At 52.1% G+C, this 17,500-nt stretch overlaps 1 protein-coding gene across 1 annotated transcript in view; it reads left to right on the forward strand.

Annotated features, from left to right (window-relative positions):
* Positions 1–10,495, forward strand: part of LOC147018827 (uncharacterized) — a 35,912-nt gene extending 25,417 nt beyond the window's left edge. Inside the window, exons 4-5 of the mRNA XM_085898875.1 lie at positions 9,202–9,396; positions 9,493–10,495. Of these exons, the coding sequence (XP_085755001.1) occupies positions 9,202–9,396; positions 9,493–10,227 (930 nt within the window). The 3' untranslated portion in view covers positions 10,228–10,495. The remainder of the gene's footprint in view (positions 1–9,201; positions 9,397–9,492) is intronic.
* The last annotated feature ends 7,005 nt before the right edge of the window (positions 10,496–17,500 follow it).

A 17,500-nucleotide genomic window follows, 5' to 3' on the forward strand; every position in this document is an offset into this window, starting at 1 on the left:
CTCGCCAAATTCGAACTACCTAAGTACCCACGCGGAGGGTAGACCGGGCGATCGCACCTCGCCGCAGGTCGACTTCGGACACGGGCCACTTAAGCGACCCGTTCCGACTATCAGAATAACCGAGCGGTGTTATCGTCGACCTCGACGGTTCGATTAATTATCGGGCGTATTCAGCCCACTACCAACCCTTTACGTGAAGCAAGATGGGGATTCAATGGAGGAAAAGACGAAGCGAAGCGGGAAACAGTTCAACAATAAAGCACATTTATTCGCGACGAACGGAAAGCACACAAATACAATTCCACCAAATGCACACAAAAAAGAAAACACAATTCCATTTACACAAAAAGCAAACATAAAAGTGAAAACACAGTGCAGAGCTAATTCCGACTACCGAGCACACGGCAACACTTATACAATTCTACTTCACAGACGGCGCCGACAACACATACCCAAAACCAAGGAAAAGAAATACCCTCAAGAATGAGGTAGGCCTGGGGCCGAGACCTGGTCGGGCCTACCCGTCTGGTGATGAGACGCGGAGCGGCGATGGCCCCGCAACCCGCGGGCCTCGTGGACAGTGCCTGGCAGGGGGTGGGAACGGGGCCCCCTTGGTCGCACTATCTCAGCGCGGGGGGAAACAGGAGGGGGTTGCTGATGCTCGGGGTATAGAGGATCTTTATTATGTGCGACGAGCGTCTCCACCTCGGCCAGGTCGCGCTGCCGGCCTCCTCCCTCGGGCGCGCAGCTCCTTGCACGACGCGAGCACCCTTCGTCCGACTCGCCGCCTCTCCACAGCTCGTCCCCTCCGTTCCGACTCCAACGCACACGACGAGCAGCTCCACCGCCCGCGAAGTCTTGACTCTCTGTTCCGACTCCTTCGCCTCGTTCCGACTCCTTCGCCTCCGTTCTGCTGACTCTTTCGCTCCGACTTTTACGACTCCTTTGACTGACGAACACCGTCCTTTTATCCCCCCGTAACTTCGCCTTTGACCCCCTCCCTTTGACCTTTCAACTCGCTCCCCATTGGCCCGAGAAAAGGCGAGCGTGAAGGCTTTTGATCCACAAATTTGCATATATCGATCGCCCTGGGGCGGGGCCACCCGCCCCTCGCTCACCGATTGGACGGCAAAAAGTGGGCGTGTGTCGTTTTGGATCCGTTTTTGAAGCAGAAAATCCGTGATTTTGTACACGCTGTTCAACGTGCGCCCTACACGAGTCCAGCATCGGTGCCCATGAGTGGCGCGAGATGACGGTGATGCGATGGTGGCGAGTTGCGACGGTAAAGGTCATGGCGGTTGTGGTGAAGCGGCGTTGTGGTTGGTGGTTGTTGTTGTGGTTGTGATGGTGGCGATTGGTCCAAAATAAAGATAGTAAAAGAAAAACGGCTATCCTGAAGAGTCGCAGCACGTATAAATGACATGTATTCCCACTAGACAACGGGTTTGGGCCTAACTACACATGTACTTACCGAGATACCTCACCTAAGGGACCTGAATGGTGGTTTGCGAATCTGGTAACCACAACACTACCCCCTTCCCTTTTTACAGACTCGTCCCGAGTCGTCAAATTTTCGTGTGCCATCATGTGTAGTTTTCCCCTAGTACACTTTACCTACGGATCCCTGAGTGCGACATTCATGGTATTCGTATCCCCAAAATAAATAACCTGAGGGCTGCGTAACTATCTAAACAAACTCACTCACACGGACGACTTAAATAAAATTGCCGGCGCTAAGACATACATGCCGGGGGCGCACTCATATGTACAGTACATCTTACCTTAACTTACAAATTTTACACTAAACCATGGCCCAGGATCATTGAACTCTGCAAAAGAAAGCAGTTCGCAGGGAGCCAGGCTGCCCGCATGCAGTCTCTGGCTCAAAACAATGCAGGTGACAGGGAACGTGGCTGGCTGCTCACACGCAGTCCAAGGCCTTCCCTTTTGAACTGAACTCAGTGAACCACAACGGTGCTTGGGCTGCACAACGCAGTCTCCGTGCCAGCTCAAGTGGCACACGCAATGAACACAACGAATGGATGGATGAACACAAACACGGTGCACGGGCCGCCACTGCAGGCCCGTGTTGTAGCTGCCAACAGGGCAGTTCTCGCAGCTTGCAAACTGTTGCTTTGCGGATCCTGGCGCACATGGAAATGAACAGGGGGGGGGCAAAGCAAAAATTGAACGGGGCTGGTGAACGTGGGCAGTGGGCATGGCATGGCAAAGGTGGCAGGCAAACTCAGCCCGCAGAATCAGGCCGGCACAGGCCTCGAAGCGAACACGGCCAGCCGATGGCACAGGCCTTGCAGCAAAACAACAGCTGCCGATGAAGTTGGCCGGCCTCCGCCTTGAAGAAAAACACGGCCAGCCGATGAAGTTGGCCAGCCTTTGCCGTTCAATGGAGGTTGGTGGAGGGAGTGCGGTGGTGCTGGCCACTTGGAAGGCGGGCTCGGACCTACCTACCTGTCTCCCTCCCACCTATCGCCTTTGCCTGTCACTGTTCATACCCACTCCCTTAATTTGTCAAACCCCAATTTAGCCCCAACTTATTTTTTTTGTTGTTTTTATTTTTACTTCCCCACTATAAATCGTCCCCTAACCCCCTTTATCGTCCTTGTTCGGCTAACCTATCCTGTCACCTAGCCTACTCCCAACCCCTACGTTCCCTTCCCGGAGGGGAATAAGGGAGAGCTAACGTCCTGTGTCGAGGCCCAACGAAGCCTCAGAATGGCCTCCCCAGAGTTCGGCGATCTAACCCCAAGTGGGTCCAGCGGCCCACAACGACAGCGAGGGGATGGATGGTGCGGAGGGGTACATCTCCTAATCTATCCTAACCATTTAACTGTTAAACTACCCCGGGGCTTTCAACAAGCGCCTCTCGCTTAAACTATTGGTTCTATCAACCCAGATTCCCGTCGCCTGTGTTGGTGTCCTTACAATTTCGGGCCTCGCCCCCCCCCCAATTTTCGCTCCGTGCCCTCACACGGTCTCCTGGCTGGGACACGTGACTCCCTTTGGCAGGCACGACCCTCTGCCGATTCTCCCGCTATGGCACCCCCGGGCACTACACTGCCTCCGAGCCTACCAGCTCCCTAACACCGGGGAGTGCCCCCCATGGCACCTCCCCTGAAACGCACACGTGGCAGGCCGGCCTCCCGGGCCCCTTTCCGAGGGTCACCCGTGCCCACTACACTGCCCACGCGGCTAATGGCGCCCCGGGCCCCCGCACCAAGCAGGCGCACCCGTGCCCACTACTCTATCCCGGCCCCCCATGGGCCCATGGCCTACCGCGGCCGACTAGCCTGGTGCCCGGGGTACCCACTCAGCGATACTCACCTTTCGCAGCCACGCTCCCAAGCCCGTCAACAGGGCTCCTGCACCCCTCCAAATGGGTCTCGAGCCTACTTTCCCACCAACAACAAAACGACCTCCATTTTTCAATTTGACTAACCCCCTAACTCACTTTATACTGACCCCGGGGTCCCTTGGGCGGGAGTCACTCCTCCCCCCAATCACTCATCGCACCATGCATTCCCCATTCACTCCACACACACAGACCCGCTGGCCTCACTCACTCACCAAGCACATGCCTCACAACTCACCAACTCTTCAACACACTCACCGCTGAACTCTGCCATCCTTCTAACTACATCCCCTAACTAACTCGTGCTCCCACGTCGTCCCTTAAACTACAGCACGTTCCTTTTAACACTACGTAGCTAAACTACGTCCCCTCTACACATCCACAGGTCTGTCACTGTCTCCAAATAAATCATTTCATTTCCCAACCTAAATCTGGCTACAATCCCTCTAACTAATCCATTCCACGGACTCCATGAGGACTTACCCCTGCCCCATGGAGTCGGTCTAACTAAGCTAACCCTTCCCCCTAACTAGTTTTCATCCTGTGCCCAGGTAAGGGGGTCTTTCACCCCTTGCCCAGGAATCCTGTACACCCGAAAGTGAGGCTTGTTCTTTTTTTTTTTTTTTTCTTTACATGCGCAGCACCTGCGCGGCAACTCAGAGCTCGCGCACTTTGCACCTGCCCGTGACGTCATGCAGCTGCACGTGTTCCTCGTCCCTCCTTGGACGGGACCATCCGGCAGAGATACCCCTCCTGCCGGATTCCAACCACACGTGCAGCCATGACGTCACCGTGCGCAAAAAAAAAACAAGCCCCAAGTCTCGAGGGGTTCCCCACGCGAACACATGTGCTTTGCCCGTTGGAGCTTAACACACACGATCGCGTGGAGAACCCGTCTGGTCCAAATCCGTTTGCCTGCCTAAACTTTGTCCGTCCGCGGGATCGGCAAATCCACCGCGTGCGTTTCCGGACCGGGACTTCACTCTCGCAAGCGAGCACGTGGCGGTCTCGTGCGTTGCACAGCACGGACCGCGTGCTCACTGCTGGGTGAACCCGGCACGGTCCTCGAAACAACTACAGCCGCTACTCGGCTTTCTCTCCTCTGTCGCCGTCTCCGTCGCCATTCCACACACGCACACCTGCGTGTTACGACGCACACAGTCCACTCCATTAAACTCACACCGGGAGACGCGGCTGCGTGCTCCCGCATGCCAACCGACATCTCCCTCACATACCGCTCTCTCACACACACGGTCTCCCTGGCACACAGCGACCTTGCACACGGCCGTTCACTCACGCGTGCGGGGGCACTCACCCGCGGTGCCTCATCCACACACCGTGCCCCACTCATACACGCGGGGGCACTCAACCGCGGTACCTCACTCATACACACGGCGACACTCACACACGCGGTCTCTTCCACACACGGTGCCTCACCCACACACGCGGGGGCACTAACCCGCGGTGCCTCACTCACACTCCGTGCCTCATCCACACACGGCGTGCTGGGAAGCACGTACTCCGGCACCATCGCCACTACACCACTCACACACGGGGTCGCTTCCACACACGGTGCCGCACTCACACCTTGCACCACACACACAGGGACAACCACACTGGGGATTTGTGTCCCCACAAGGGTCTCCGGGGCCTCTACACCCCCCAAGCTCTCCGTGCACCCGTCCACAGCACTCGTCCCCTCAACCTCGCAAAGCACGACCGAACTCACCTGGTCGTGACTCGCCTCAAGGGGGCATACTCCCTCCCCTCGTTCCTGGAGGAGGCCATCCCGCTGCTCGCACCGGGTCCCTGCACGCTCCGCGAGCTCAACCCCATTGTCCTCCACTACCTCCGTGTGTGCGTGCGCGTCACTTACCCCGTCTTCATCGTGTAGTCTTCCCTCTATCGTTCCCATCTCCCGTGTCTCTGCCAACTCTTCACCCTTTACCTCCCTTGTCTCAACTATTATTTCTGTTGTCGTCACCTCGTGTCTCGTCTCACACGTTTTGGTCTCCCCATTTAATTTTTCCCTCTTGGTCACCGTCGCGACCCTCGCCCAACACGTTCCACGAATTATTTTTTCACCCGCCTCCACCGCGGGCCTGTCAGCCGTTGCACCCCCACCCAGCTCGTTTGCTCCCACACGTGGAGTCGCCATTTTTATCTCCCCGGTCACGGCCTTCATGCCCGCCTGCAGGCTTCGGCCCATGTTCTGCGTCTCACCCCGCAGCTTTTTCATTTCTTCTTTCATGTTTGTTTCCATTCCGTTCATTTTTGTATCCATCTTTTCGTTTATTTGTTGTGTATTCGCATCCATCGTCGTTTTCACTTCATTTGTATTTGTATCCATCTTTTCATCCATTTTTTGTGTATTCGCATCCATCTTTTCGTTCATGCCTTTCATTTCGTTCTTCATATTCGCATCCATTTTTTCGATCATTTTCGCATTCATCTTTTCGTTCATTGCCGCCAGCATGGTGAATAGCTGGGCCATGTTGGATGCACTCAGCTGAGCCGTTTCGGCAAGGGTTGGGGAAGGGTCTTGGTGGAGAGGGGGGGGGAGGTGTCATACACCGCGGCCGCTGCCGCACCCACCTCGGGCCCTGGGTTCAGTTGGGCGAGTCCGTGTTCCTGCACAATCAACATTTCCTGCTCGGGGATTCCATCCTGGACCATGGATTCTACACATTCTACATCCATTTCTAATACCCCCGGCTCCCGCTCGCCTTGAGACGCCATCTTGCTTCTCGTGAAGGGTTAATTTGTTCGCTCGTAATTTGGAGGGAATCGGGGGTCGCTTCTCTCACCCCTGAACCGATTCCCGTGAATTTCGCTGGAGACAGGAGAGCCTGTTGTCCCGCTCTCCAATACCAGTGCCGCGAGGAGGGCGATGAATTTGCATCCCACTCCTGACACCAGTGTTGCGGTCTTCGCGCCCGCCGGCGTGCGACGGCCACGTAACTCGAATCGCGGCACGTCGCCCACCGGACGGACAATCCAGTCGTGACCCTCTCGGACTAACGCCGGGAACCAGTCACGGGTGGACCTTTCGGTCTCACCGCGATCGAGCCAATCAGCCCCCGCGTGGGATAGGGTTGCTCGCCAAATTCGAACTACCTAAGTACCCACGCGGAGGGTAGACCGGGCGATCGCACCTCGCCGCAGGTCGACTTCGGACACGGGCCACTTAAGCGACCCGTTCCGACTATCAGAATAACCGAGCGGTGTTATCGTCGACCTCGACGGTTCGATTAATTATCGGGCGTATTCAGCCCACTACCAACCCTTTACGTGAAGCAAGATGGGGATTCAATGGAGGAAAAGACGAAGCGAAGCGGGAAACAGTTCAACAATAAAGCACATTTATTCGCGACGAACGGAAAGCACACAAATACAATTCCACCAAATGCACACAAAAAAGAAAACACAATTCCATTTACACAAAAAGCAAACATAAAAGCGAAAACACAGTGCAGAGCTAATTCCGACTACCGAGCACACGGCAACACTTATACAATTCTACTTCACAGACGGCGCCGACAACACATACCCAAAACCAAGGAAAAGAAATACCCTCAAGAATGAGGTAGGCCTGGGGCCGAGACCTGGTCGGGCCTACCCGTCTGGTGATGAGACGCGGAGCGGCGATGGCCCCGCAACCCGCGGGCCTCGTGGACAGTGCCTGGCAGGGGGTGGGAACGGGGCCCCCTTGGTCGCACTATCTCAGCGCGGGGGGAAACAGGAGGGGGTTGCTGATGCTCGGGGTATAGAGGATCTTTATTATGTGCGACGAGCGTCTCCACCTCGGCCAGGTCGCGCTGCCGGCCTCCCTCGGGCGCGCAGCTCCTTGCACGACGCGAGCACCCTTCGTCCGACTCGCCGCCTCTCCACAGCTCGTCCCCTCCGTTCCGACTCCAACGCACACGACGAGCAGCTCCACCGCCCGCGAAGTCTTGACTCTCTGTTCCGACTCCTTCGCCTCGTTCCGACTCCTTCGCCTCCGTTCTGCTGACTCTTTCGCTCCGACTTTTACGACTCCTTTGACTGACGAACACCGTCCTTTTATCCCCCCGTAACTTCGCCTTTGACCCCTCCCTTTGACCTTTCAACTCGCTCCCCATTGGCCCGAGAAAAAGTGGGCGTGAAGGCTTTTTGATCCACAAATTTGCATATATCGATCGCCCTGGGGGCGGGGCCAATTCGCCCCTCGCTCACCGATTGGACGGCAAAAAGTGGGCGTGTGTCGTTTTGGATCCGTTTTTGAAGCAGAAAATCCGTGATTTTGTACACGCTGTTCAACGTGCGCCCTACACGAGTCCAGCATCGGTGCCCATGAGTGGCGCGAGATGACGGTGATGCGATGGTGGCGAGTTGCGACGGTAAAGGTCATGGCGGTTGTGGTGAAGCGGCGTTGTGGTTGGTGGTTGTTGTTGTGGTTGTGATGGTGGCGATTGGTCCAAAATAAAGATAGTAAAAGAAAAACGGCTATCCTGAAGAGTCGCAGCACGTATAAATGACATGTATTCCCACTAGACAACGGGTTTGGGCCTAACTACACATGTACTTACCGAGATACCTCACCTAAGGGACCTGAATGGTGGTTTGCGAATCTGGTAACCACAACAATATATATATATATATATATATATATATATATATATTCATATATATATATATTCATATTCATATATATATATATATATATATATATATATATATATATATATATATATATATATATATATATATATATATATATATATATATTAGTAGGGTGAATATACTGATTCTGGCTCACTTTTCCCTATGTAAATGAATGGAGGATTTTCAGCGATTCCCTTTTTTTTTTCCTTAAAAATAAACCCCCTTTTTATCCCAAGGTATATTTATTTGTCTCCCCTTTTAACCTCGGGGCTCTCTTTTCAAATAACCCATACAACAAGATAAAGATTTGTTAAAGGTGATTCTAAAGAAATATCTGAAACGTCTAAGCCCCGAGACACTCTTTATCAAATAACCGATGCATATTGTTTAGCTCACTCATTGAACCTATAAAGATTTGTTCATTCTCAAATTCCTTCAATAGTTTAATTTTCTTTGCACAATAATCCCCATCTAAAATATTGAAAAACAAAACATTTGAATCTTTATATTTTTTAAGATACCCCTTTTGTGCCATTACGAAATGATAAACTTCTCTTAATGCTCTTGTTTGACCACCTCCTGAGCCACAGGTTATTTGTTAAGCCCCGCCCACTTTTGCCAAGCCCCGCCCACTTTTGATAAGCCCCGCCCACTTTTCACGAGGTATTTTTTCATAAGCCACGCCCACTTTTCCTAAGCCCCGCCCACTTTTTATAAGCCCCGCCCACTTTTCATGAGGTATTTTTATAAGCCACGCCCACTTTTTCCTTAGCCCCACCCACCTACTCTTACATCATTTCCAATTCATCTCTGACTCACAAAGAAATCACTAGAAAATTCCAGCATGTTTCAGTTTCTATGGTTTCCATGTTATGAAATGGTTTCCAGCATGTTATGAAATTCCACCAGGGAATTTCCACAGGAAACCACACCCAACAGTCTTTCCCTATAAAAGCCTCAAGCCCAGGCTCCATTTTAAACATTTTTTTTTTGCTGGTGATGGTGTGCTGTGTGCTTGCCTGGAACTCTCTGACTTGTATGGAACTTAACCTTCAAGTTGATGAACTGGATTCAAACCTCTTATCCATTGAGATAACATTTTATTTTCCTATTTTTAGTTCCTTTTAAACATCGACTCGTTTAATAATTAAATAACTTAATTAATACATTATTATTTTCTCTCACAGGAAATTGTATCTGAAATGCAATATGAAAATACCGCTTTTGCTACAACTTGGGGTGAAATTGTTGGCTTGGTTGAAGACCTTATGAGCGAGCAAGACCTTGAGTGGGATGACTTTGGGGTTCCTTGGAACTCTCTGACTTGTATGGAACTAAACCTTCAAGTTGATGAACTGGATTCAAACCTCTTATCCATTGAGGTAAGATTTTTATTTTCCTATTTTCAAACTTTGATTGAAGCATACTCATTTAATAATTAAATAACTTAATTAATACATTATTATTTTCTCTCACAGGAAATTGTATCTGAAATACGAAATGAAAATACTGCTTTTGCTACAACTTGGAGCGAAATTGTTGGCTTGGTTGAAGACCATATGAGCGACCAAGACCCACAGAATGAGTTCGTCCTTGATGATTCAACCAAAGAGTTATACCTTGGAGACCAGCAAAGTCCTGAAAAAGAGTTTTGCAACAATAGTACTCATTGTGAGTTATCAAGACAATACCCCCTGAACAAGTTATACCTTGATGAGCCAGAATACAAGTTTTACCTTGGAGACTCACAATTTTCAGACATTTTGAAAAATGGAGTTTTCCTTGATGATCCACAGTTATACTATGTGAGATCTATCACTGAAACCCATAAAAATTGGAAAAATGGAGTTTTCCTTGATGATCCACAGTTATACTATGTGAGATCTATCACCGAAACCTATCAAAATTGGAAAAATGGAGATTTCCTAGATGATCCACAGTTATACTATGTGAGATCTATCACTGAAACCCACTATATTTCTGGAAATTGTGATTCTACCTTGGAGTCTTGGATAGATGGTTATATTTTTGGAGACTTGAAATGTGGGTTCTGGCTTGATAACTCACAATGTGATACATATCTTGGAAACTCAACAGGAATGTGGTTATACCTTGGAGACTTGGAAAGTTGGGTTTATTTTGAAGACTTGAAATGCTACCACTCTTTGGGATCTAAATACAAGATAATGATTTCTGAACTCTTCCTAAGTTAAAACATTAGTCTTGTGTTGTTTAAAAATGAATATGAACTTGTTTTGTTTGTATTATTTGAGGTCTGAAAACACTGAATCTTTGATATTTTGACCAGTTGTCATTTTCTGCAAATAAATGCTCTCAATGATAATATTTTTATTCGGAATTTGGGAGAAATGTTGTCAGTAGTTTATAGAATAAAACAAAAATGTTCATTTTACTCAAACACATATCTATAAATAGTAAAACCAGAAAAACTGATAATTTTGCAGTGGTGTCTTAATTTTTTTCCAGATATATATATATATATATATATATATATATATATATATATATATATATATATATATATATATATATATATATATATATATATATATATGGCCCGGCGAGGAGTGATGTAAGCGACATTTTTTAATAATATGATGATGATAGGCTTGGATGATCGAGGAAGGGTTAAAATAGTGCTATATGGCATTAACTACAAAATTTAGCCGATGTGGCCCTTACATTACTCCTCCTCGAGGCGCCTCATATACTGTATATCCATATATATATATATATATATATATATATATATATATATATATATATATATATACTGTATATACAGTATATATACTGTATATACAGTATATATACTGTATATACATACATATATATCTCGATTATAATACCAAGCTTGCACACTAAAGACTCGACTCGCCATCACACGATCCCTATGAAATTGCTGTGGCACTTACTGGACATGCCGACAATGTTTGGGAAGTCTTGGCGTTCCATAGTGCCACTTGCATTTTGCACAATGCGTATTTTTGTCATTCCCCGTGTACGGTCTGTCGTCTGCTACCAGCTATGTTGTACTGCTGTCCCATGCATGTGCACGGGTATCACTCGTATATGTAAGTATATAGATATTGTTGTGGTTACCAAATTCGCAAACCACCATTCAGGTCCCTTAGGTGAGGTATCTCGGTAAGTATATGTGTAGTTAGGCCCAAACCCGTTGTCTAGTGGGAATACATGTCATTTATGCGTGCTGCGACTCTTCAGGATAGCCGTTTTTCTTTTACTATCTTTATTTTGGACCAACCGCCATTGTTACCACCACCAGTCACAACATCAACCACCAACCACAACGCCGCTTCACCACAACCGCCACGACCTTCACGTCACACCTCGCAACCGTCGCATCGCCACCGTTCTTGCGCCGCTTGTGGGTACCGGTGTTGGACTCGTGCAGGGCGCGCGCCGAACAGCGTGTACAAAACCACGGATTTTCTGCTTCAAAAACGGATCAAAAACGACACACGCCCACTTTTGTGCCGTCCAATCGGTGAGCGAGGGGCGATTTGGCCCCGCCTCCAGGGCGTTGGAGGGCGATCGCTATATGCAAATTTATGGATCAAAAAGCATTCACGCCCACTTTTTTTCGGGCCAATGGGGAGCGAGGTGAAAGGTCGAAGGGAGGGGGTCAAAGATGAGAGAGCGAAGCCACGGGGCTTATATAAGTGACCGCGTTCGTCAGTCAAGTGGACAGAGAGTTAAGACTTCGCGGGCGGTGGAGTTGGGAAGAAGAAGCAAGGAGTTGGTCGTCGTCGTCGTGTGCGTTGGAGTCGGAGCGGAGGGGACGGAGCTGTGGAGAGGCGGCGAGGGCAGACGAGGGGGTGCTCGCGTCGTGCAGGGAGCTGCACACCAGGGAGGCCGACGGCGCGTCCTGGCCGAGGTGGAGACGCTCGTCGCGGGACTCGAGGCAGAGTGGAAATCCTCTATACCCCGAGCATCAGCAACCTCCTCCTGTTTCCCCCCCGCGCTGAGATAGTGCGACCAAGGGGGCCCTTTTCCCACCCCTTACCAGACACTGTCCACGAGGCCCGCGGAGTTGAGCCACCATCGCCGCTCCGCGTCTCATCACCAGACGGGTAGGCCCGACCCGGTCTCGGCCTCAGGCCCGCCTCATCTTTGAGGGTGTTCTTTTTCTTGGTTTTGGATATGTGTTGTCGGCGCCGTCTGTGAAGTAAAATTGTATAAGTGTTGCCGTGTGCTCGCGTAATCGGTATTAGATCTGCATTGTCGCATTTGCTTTTTGTGTAAAATTGCATTGTGTTTTTCCTTTTCTATGTGCTTTTGGTGGAATTGAATATGTGTGCTTTCCGTTCATCGCGAATAAATGTGCTTTGTGTTGAACTGTTTCCCGCTTCGCTTCGTCATTTCTTTCATTGAATCCTCATCTTGCTTCACGTAAAGGGTTGGTAGTGGGCTGAATACGCCCGATAATTAATCGAACCGTCGAGGTCGACGAATAACACCGCTCGGTTATCCCGATAGTACGGAACGGGTCGCTTAAGTGGCCCGTTTCCGAAGTCGACCTGCGGCGAGGTGCGATCGCCCGGTCTACCCTCCGTGTGGGTACTTAGGTAGGTCGAATTTGGCGAGCATCCCTATCCCACGCGGGGGCTGATTGGCTCGATCGCGGTGAGACCGAAAGGTCCACCCGTGACTGGTTCCCGGCGTTAGTCCGAGAGGGTCACGACTGGATTGTCCGTCCGGTGGGCGACGTGCCGCGATTCGAGTTACGTGGCCGTCAGCATGCCGGCGGGCGCGAATCCGCAACACTGGTGTCAGGTCGTGCGATACAAATTCATCGCCCTCCTCGCGGCACTGGTATCGGAGAACAGGAAAACGGGCTCTCCTGTCTCCGGCTAAATTCACGGGAATCGGTCCAGGGGTGAGAGAAGCGACCCCCGATTCCCTCCAAATTACGAGCGAGCGAAATTAACCCTTTAAGAGAAGCAAGATGGCGTCTCAAGGCGAGCGGGAGCCGGGGGTATTAGAAATGGATGTAGAATGTGTAGAGTCCATGGTCCAGGATGGAATCCCCGTGCAGGAAATGTTGATTGTGCAGGAACACGGACTCGCCCAACTGAACCCAGAGCCCGAAATGGGTGCCCGGGGGTATTAGAAATGGATGTAGAATGTGTAGAGTCCATGGTCCAGGATGGAATCCCCGTGCAGGAAATGTTGATTGTGCAGGAACACGGACTCGCCCAACTGAACCCAGAGCCCGAAATGGGTGCGGCGGCCGCGGTGTATGACACCTCCCCCCCCCCTCTCCACCAAAACCCTTCCCCAACCCTTGCCGAAACGGCTCAGCTGAGTGCATCCGACATAGCCCAGCTATGCACCATGCTGGCGGAAATGACAGCGAAAATGGATGCAAACGCAAATGAAATTATAAACGAAATGAAAAGCATGAACGAAAAGATCGATGCGAGTACACAGCAAATGAAGGAAGAAACGAAAAAGCTGCGGGGTGAGACGCAGAACATGGGCCGATGCCTGCAGGCGGGCATGAAGGCCGTGACCAGGGAGCTGGGAATGGCGACTCCACGTGTGGGAGCAAACGAGCTGGAAGGGGGTGCAACGGCTGACAGGCCCGCGGTGGAGGCGGGTAAAAAAATAATTCGGGGGGCGTGTTGGGCGAGGGTCGTGACAGAGGAATCGACGGTGACCAAGAGGGAAAAATTAAATGGGGAGACCAAAACGTGTGAGACGAGACACGAGGTGACGACGACAGAAACTTATAAATGTATAGAGACACGGGAGACAGAAAAATAGAGGAGAGACAACACGATGAAGACGGGGTAAGTGACGCGCACACACACACGGAGGTAGTGGAGGATAGTGAGGTTGAGCTCGCGGAGTGGGTAGAGACCCAGTGCGAGCACCTGGATGGCCTCCTCCAGGAACGAGGGGAGGGAGTATGCCCCCTTGAGGTGAGTCACGACCAGGTGAGTTCGGTCGTGCTTTGCGAGGTTGAGGGGACGGGTGCTGTGGACGGGTGCACGGAGAGCTTGGGGGGTATAGAGGCCCCGGAGACCCTTGTGGGGACACGAATCCCCAGTGTGGTTGTCCCTGTGTGTGTGGTGCAAGGTGTGAGTGCGTCCCCGTGTGTGGAAGCGACCCCGTGTGTGAGTGGTGTGGTGGCGAGTGTGCCGGAGTGTGTGCTTCCCAGCATGCCGTGTGTAAAAGGGGCACCGCAAGTGAGTGAGGCACTGCGGGTGAGTTCCCCCGCGTGTGTGAGTGAGGCACGGTGTGTGGGTGAGGCACCGTGTGTGAGTGAGGCCGTGTGTGTGGATGAAACGGCCAGTATGAGTGAGGCACCGCGGATGAGTGCCCCCGCGTGTGTGAGTGAGGTACCGCGGGCGAGTGCCCCCGAGTGTGTAAGTGGTATGGTTTGTGTGAGGAAAATGGCATACGTGATTGAACGCCCGAGTGCAAGGGAGACCGTGTGTGTGAGAGAGCGGAATGTGAGGGAGATGTCGGTTGGCATGCGGGAGCAGGCAGCCGCGTCTCCCGGTGTGAATGTGATGGAGTGGAGTGTGTGCGTCGTAACACGCAGGTGTGCGTGGGTCGAATGGAGACGGAGACGGCGACATGGGAGAAAAGAAAGCCGAGTAGCGGCTGTAGTTGTTTCGGGGACCGTGCCGGGTTCACCCAGCAGTGAGCACGCGGTCCGTGCTGTGCAACGCACGAGACCGCCACGTGCTCGCTTGCGAGAGTGAAGTCCCGGTCCGGAAACGCCAGCGGTGGATTTGCCGATCCCGCGGACGGACAAAGTTTAGGCAGCTAAATGGATTTGGACCGGACGGGTTCTCCACGCGATCGTGTGTGTTCAGCTCCAACGGGCAAGGCACATGTGTTCGCGTGGGGAACCCCTCGAGACGTGAGGCTTGTGTTTTTTTTTTTTATGCGCACGGTGACGCCATGGCTGCACGTGGGGTTGGAATCCGGCAGGAGGGGTATCTCTGCCGGATGGTACCGTCCAAGGAGGGACGAGGAACACGTGCAGCTGCATGACGTCACGGGCAGGTGCAAAGTGCGCGAGTTGCCGCGCTGGCGCTGCGCATGTAAAGAAAAAAAAAAAAAAAAAAAAAAAGAACAAGCCTCACTTTCGGGTGCACAGGATTCCTGGCCAAGGGGTGGAAGACCCCCTTGACCCAGGGCACAGGATGGAAACTAGTTAGGGGGAAGGGTTAGCTTAGTTAGACCGACTTCATGGGGCAGGGGTAAGTCCTCATGGAGTCCGTGGAATGGATTAGTTAGAGGGATTGTAGCCAGATTTAGGTTGGGAAATAAAATGATTTTTTGATTTTGAGGACATGGACAGACTTGTGGATGTGTAGAGGGGACGTAGTTTAGCGACGTAGTGTTAAAAGGAACGTGCTACTAGTTTAAGGGACGACGTGGGAGCACGAGTTAGTTAGGGGATGCAGATAGAAGGATGGCAGAGTTCAGCGGTGTGTGTGTTGAAGAGTTGGTGAGTGAAGTGGAAGCATGTGCTTGGTGAGTGAGTGAGGCCAGCGGGTCTGTGTGAGTGGAGCGAGTCTGGAATGCATGGTGCGATGAGTGATTGGGGGGAGGAGTGACTCCCGCCCAAGGGACCCCGGGGTCAGTGTAGAGTGAGTTAGGGGGTTAATTAAATTGAAAAATGAAGGTCGTTTTGTTGTTGGTGGGAATGTAGGCTCGATACCCATTTGGAGGGGTGCAGGAGCCCTGTTGACGGGCTTGGGAGCGTGGCTGCGAAAGGTGAGTATCGCTGAGTGGGTACCCCGGGCACCAGGCTAGTCGGCCGCGGTAGGCCATGGGCCCATGGGGGGCCGGGATAGAGTAGTGGGCACGGGTGCGCCTGCTTGGTTCGGGGGCCCGGGGCGCCATTAGCCGCGTGGGCAGTGTTGTGGGCACGGGTGACCCTCGGAAAGGGGCCTGGGAAGCCAACCTGCCACGTGTGCGTTTCAGGGGAGGTGCCATGGGGGGCACTCCCCGGTGTTAGGGAGCTGGTAGGCTCGGAGGCAGTGTAGTGCCCGGGGGTGCCATAGCGGGAGATTCGGCAGAGGGTCGTGCCTGCCAAAGGGAGCCACGTGTCCCAGCCAGGAGACCGTGTGAGGGCACGGAGCGAAAATTGGGGGGGCGAGGCCCGAAATTGTGAGGACCCCAACACAGGCGACGGGAATCTGGGTTTATAGAACCAATAGTTTAAGCAAGAGGCGCTTGTTGAAAGCCCCGGGGTAGTTTAACAGTTAAATGGTTAGGGTAGATTAGGAGATGTACCCCTCCGCACCATCCATCCCCTCGCTCTCGTTGTGGGCCGCTGGACCCACTTTGGGTTAGATCGCCAAACTCTGGGGAGGCCATTCTGAGGCTTCGTTGGGCCTCGACACAGGACGTTAGCTCTCCCTTATTCCCCTCCGGGAAGGGAACGTAGGGGTTGGGAGTAGGCTAGGTGACAGGATAGGTTAGCCGAACAAAGACGATAAAGGGGGTTAGTGGACGATTTATAGAGGGGAAGTAAAAATAAAAACAACAAAAAAATAAGTTGGGGCTAAATTGGGATTTGACAAATTAAGGGAGTGGGTATGTACAGTGACAGGCAAAGGCGATAGGTTGGGAGGGAGACAGGTAGGTAGGTCCGAGCCCGCCTTCCAAGTGGCCAGCACCACCGCACTCCCTCCACCAACCTCCACTGAACGGCAAAGGCTGGCCAGCTTCATCTGCTGGCTGTGTTACTGCAAGGCCTGTGCCGGCCCACTTCATCTGCCGGCTGGCTGTTTTTACTGCAAGGCCTGTGCCGGCCCACTTCATCTGCCGGCTGGCTGTTTTTCTTCAAGGCCTGTGCCGGCCCACTTCATCGGCAGCTGTTGTGTTGCTGCAAGGTCTGTGCCGGCCAGTTCATCTGCTGGCTGTTTTTCTTCAAGGCCTGTGCCGGACAGTTCGTCTGCCGGCTGTGTTTGCCTGCAGCGGCCTTCTTCTGCGGGCTGTGTTGCCTGCACCTTTGCCATGCCATGCCCACTGTCCACGTTCACCAGCCCCGTTCAATTTTTGCTTTGCCCCCCCCCCCCCCTGTTCATTTCCATGTGCGTCAGGATCAAGGCAACAGTTTGCAAGCTGCAAGAACTGCCCTGTTGGCAGCTACAACACGGGCCTGCAATGGCGGCCCGTGCACCGTGTTTGCATCCATCCATCCATCCGTTGTGTTCATCCATCCATTCGTTGTGTTCATTGCGTGTGCCACTTGAGCTGGCACGGAGACTACGTTTGTGCAGCCCATGCACCGTTGTGGTTCACTGAGTTCGATTCAAACCATCCATCCATCCATTCGTTGTGCTCATTGCGTGTGCCACTTGAGCTGGCACGGAGACTGCGTTATGCAGCCCATGCACCGTTGTGGTTCACTGCGTTCAGTTCAAAAGGGAAGGCCTTGGACTGCGTGTGAGCAGCCAGCCACGTTCCCTG

Source organism: Eptatretus burgeri, chromosome 10 (assembly GCF_056783735.1).
Source record: "Eptatretus burgeri isolate ZD-2024b chromosome 10, Ebu_testis_v1, whole genome shotgun sequence".
In the NCBI taxonomy this organism is placed as follows: domain Eukaryota; kingdom Metazoa; phylum Chordata; class Myxini; order Myxiniformes; family Myxinidae; genus Eptatretus; species Eptatretus burgeri.